At 44.4% G+C, this 3,423-nt stretch overlaps 1 protein-coding gene across 1 annotated transcript in view; it reads right to left on the reverse strand.

Annotated features, from left to right (window-relative positions):
- Positions 1–3,154, reverse strand: part of TMED10 (transmembrane p24 trafficking protein 10) — a 42,978-nt gene extending 39,824 nt beyond the window's left edge. Inside the window, exon 1 of the mRNA XM_085869495.1 lies at positions 2,880–3,154. Within this exon, the coding sequence (XP_085725621.1) occupies positions 2,880–3,104 (225 nt within the window). The 5' untranslated portion in view covers positions 3,105–3,154. The remainder of the gene's footprint in view (positions 1–2,879) is intronic.
- Positions 3,155–3,423: the final 269 nt, after the last annotated feature.

Here is a 3,423-nt window from a genome sequence, read left to right on the forward strand (position 1 = left end):
TCCAGAGAGTCCGAGAGATCATTGATGAAAATCAGAAAAAGAACAGGGCCCAGAACGCTACCTTGAGGAACTCCAGCCTGGACAGGAAGAGGGAATGAAAGAACTCCATTTAGAGCCACACGTTGACTGTGAGAGGAGAGGAAGTCTGTGAGCCATGAGTGGAGATGGCCTTGAATACCATGGGAAGAGAGTTTGGTGAGTAGGGCAGGGTACCAGACTGTGTCAAAAGCACGTGGTTCCCCAGCAACAACCGAAAAACATTCAAAATCGGTACCGTTCAGGCGAAATCAATTCCGAAAGCCATTATCCCACGTAGGGTTATGAAATTTGGCACGAATGATCTACACGTGATGCTCTATCAAATATATTCCGGTTTTTGTGATATATGGAATACTTTACCCACGACGCCCCCAACAATTAAGGTATGCGTGAAAATTGGCGAAAATTGAAGGCCCCCGAGCGACCAGGTGAGTGCATCGATACGAATGAAACTTTGCAGGTTCATGGTACTCGATGAGTACTAAAACTTTGCCTCAGGACATATTGACCGATTTCGTTTAGGTCAGGGGTCAAAGGTCAATTAGTGCAAAAATCGATAATATGCGAGAGCTGGAGGTGCCTTCGCACCAAATGTTACTCCTCCTAGGGTTATGGTCGGATGGTCATGAAAATTCACACTAATCGTCTGGAATACATTGTGCACAAACGATCGAGCCGGATTTTCGATTTAGATCTTTGTTCACCCACAGCACCCCCTCAAACTTTGGGGATTTCCGATTTCAAACCGCATTTTCGGTACTTTTCATTCAAATGGATACCGAGTAGTTATCAGTCGATGGAACCGGATGAGATTTGATATGCATAATCTTTAGGTGATTCCCTATCCGCTATACGACATCCATTTTGCTCTATATCTTATAGTTTCCATGCTCGGCGACCCATCGCCACCTACCGGCTGGTCTGTGTGTCTGTTTGTTTGTGTGGACAAGTTGTGGACTTGTCCAGATGAAATTTTGTGGTCAGGTTCGGTGGGTGACAAGGACAAATTGATTAGATTTTGGTGAAGATCCGGATCCGACTTCTAGAATTTTTTAAATGATTCTTCACCATTAAGAGATCGGGCTAAACCGATATACATAGCACGATATCTCAAAAAGTTGTGGACGGATTTGGATGAAACTTCGTGGACAGGTTGAATGTGCTGCAAGAACGAATCAATTCGATTTCGGTGAAGATCCGAATCCGGATCTGGAGACGAGAATTATTTATTTTTTTTAAAGTGATTCTTCACCATTGAGAGATAGGACCCAAAACGATAGAGTACTGTATAGCATGAAATTTCAAAAATGTATTGGGCCCGATATGTTCTCGTGGGTCAGGCATTATGTGGCGGAGATATGCGCTCCACCGAGTACCGTTCTCGTCCTGTTGCTATTTCTATTGGAGAATTACTTTTATCGTCCGGAAATTTTTATTTAACCCTTTACTGGAGCATTCATTGAGAAAGTTTTTTGGGGGCAAAGTATCCGTCGCTGAAGCCGGCGAATAATCTAAAGTCTGGAATTTGCTTTCAGTGTTCAAGGATTATATCGGTGTTGAACAGCTTGAGAAGCAAACAACAGGATGCCAGACATCGCTGTCCATCACGACTGCTGAAGAGTGGGGGGGATCCCATCTTGCAGACACCTTGGACATGCCAAAGATGGTGGCGAAAATGGTGCTTTAAGAAATTCCAAGTTCTACGGATATTTCGGTGACCCTCCGCAACCAAATAAAAGCTACGACCCGGACAATACTTTGCAAGTCGCTCGCATCTGTCGGCCAATAATCTTCAAAAGGACTCACGTCCACAAGCAAAGTCAGCCGCCCATTCGACTCCTGTAGAATATACGAAAATGCACCTTTGCCATATACATTCGTGGATGTTTTCGGAGGAAGCACTTTCTTTGTAAAAAAAATATATATATTAATAATAAACCGACGACACTCCAATGTTCAATACGATTCATAATTGGATGGCACAAACGTTTGGCTTATCGTTACTCTTGTGGTGGTCGTATGGCAGCTTAGCAGCCGGGGTAGCTATAATTTCTTGAAGCGTGACTGTGTCGCTGATGCAGTGCCCCTCGAGCAGTACACACACTGGAACTGGTACTCATTTCGCTGACCTCGGAAGGATGGCAGGCTGAGTCAACCCCCTAATGTATTAATTCAGCGGCCGACGGGGCTTGAACTCAGGACCCTAGGATCCCAAGCCGCCACCCGAACCACTGAGCCAACACCAGGCTCTCCTTACTCAAATTAACAGACCAGTGTTTGTGTGTTTGTCACACTACTCCTACAGTTCTGGCCTCATTACATCGACACTTGCTACATAGGATCAGCATGACCCTAATTAATGTATGGGAGTGATTTGTTTATTTATTTTATCGTTGCAAGGGTTCTTGGGGTGGGGAGGGGGGTGTAGGAAGAGGGGAGGGATGCAAGCTCTCCCCCATTTACAGTATTCCTGCCCCCACGTTTTCCAGTGCAGTGAGCCATTTTGAATAATAAGCAGTCGATATGTTTGTGCTTTACGCACGTCACCCGGGTTACTTTTTTTTTTTGTGCCTCTACAGAGCAGTCAGTTGCCTATACACCGCCCAAATAAAAGGTAAGCATTGGAAGAACATGCATCATGCTTGGAACAAGATCGCATGGAGGGCACAGATACTCTTGCGAGTACTGTGAAGGAAAAAAAAAAAAAAGAAAAAAAAACCAAACAAACAAACGTAAAGTTACTGACACTTGTGAATAAAACAGGGTGACATTTGAACGACGCCGTTACTGGGACTATCAATGGGGGACAAGACGTGTGCAGGCCCCATGCCGGGCCTCACCTTCAGATCCACTCTGGAGTTCGGCTGCTCGGAGATATCGTACTCGCCCGTCACCAGCACGTCCTTATGGATCTCCTCCTTGAGACATTTTTTTGTATTCGCTCCCAGGTAAAACGACACGGCCTGGCCGTGCGCGACCCCCAAGGCGATAAGTGAAAGCACACACAACCAGCCGAGCATGATGGTTTTCCACTGACGTGGCGTCCGTGCCACTTCCGCCTTCATTATTATTATTTTTTTTTATAACTCGTGTTTTCATCTTCTCTTACCGATAACAGGCATTTGTGACTTGGAAGGGAAAATAAAACGGACAGCGCCAGAGTCAGTTTTAAATTTTAAACAACGTCATATATATTATATTAGTACTTCAGGAACCAATGTGACGACAGATAAAAAATCTTCTTCTTCATTATAGTATTAGTATTAATATGGAATAGGCAAAGCCAAGATGCGAACGTAGAATTTTTCTTACATTCGCTTCTGACTTTACATAAAACCTGTTCACAACTGTGTACTTGCCAACTATACCGTGGTACATGTAAGC

The sequence above is a fragment of the Eptatretus burgeri genome, chromosome 2 (assembly GCF_056783735.1).
Source record: "Eptatretus burgeri isolate ZD-2024b chromosome 2, Ebu_testis_v1, whole genome shotgun sequence".
In the NCBI taxonomy this organism is placed as follows: domain Eukaryota; kingdom Metazoa; phylum Chordata; class Myxini; order Myxiniformes; family Myxinidae; genus Eptatretus; species Eptatretus burgeri.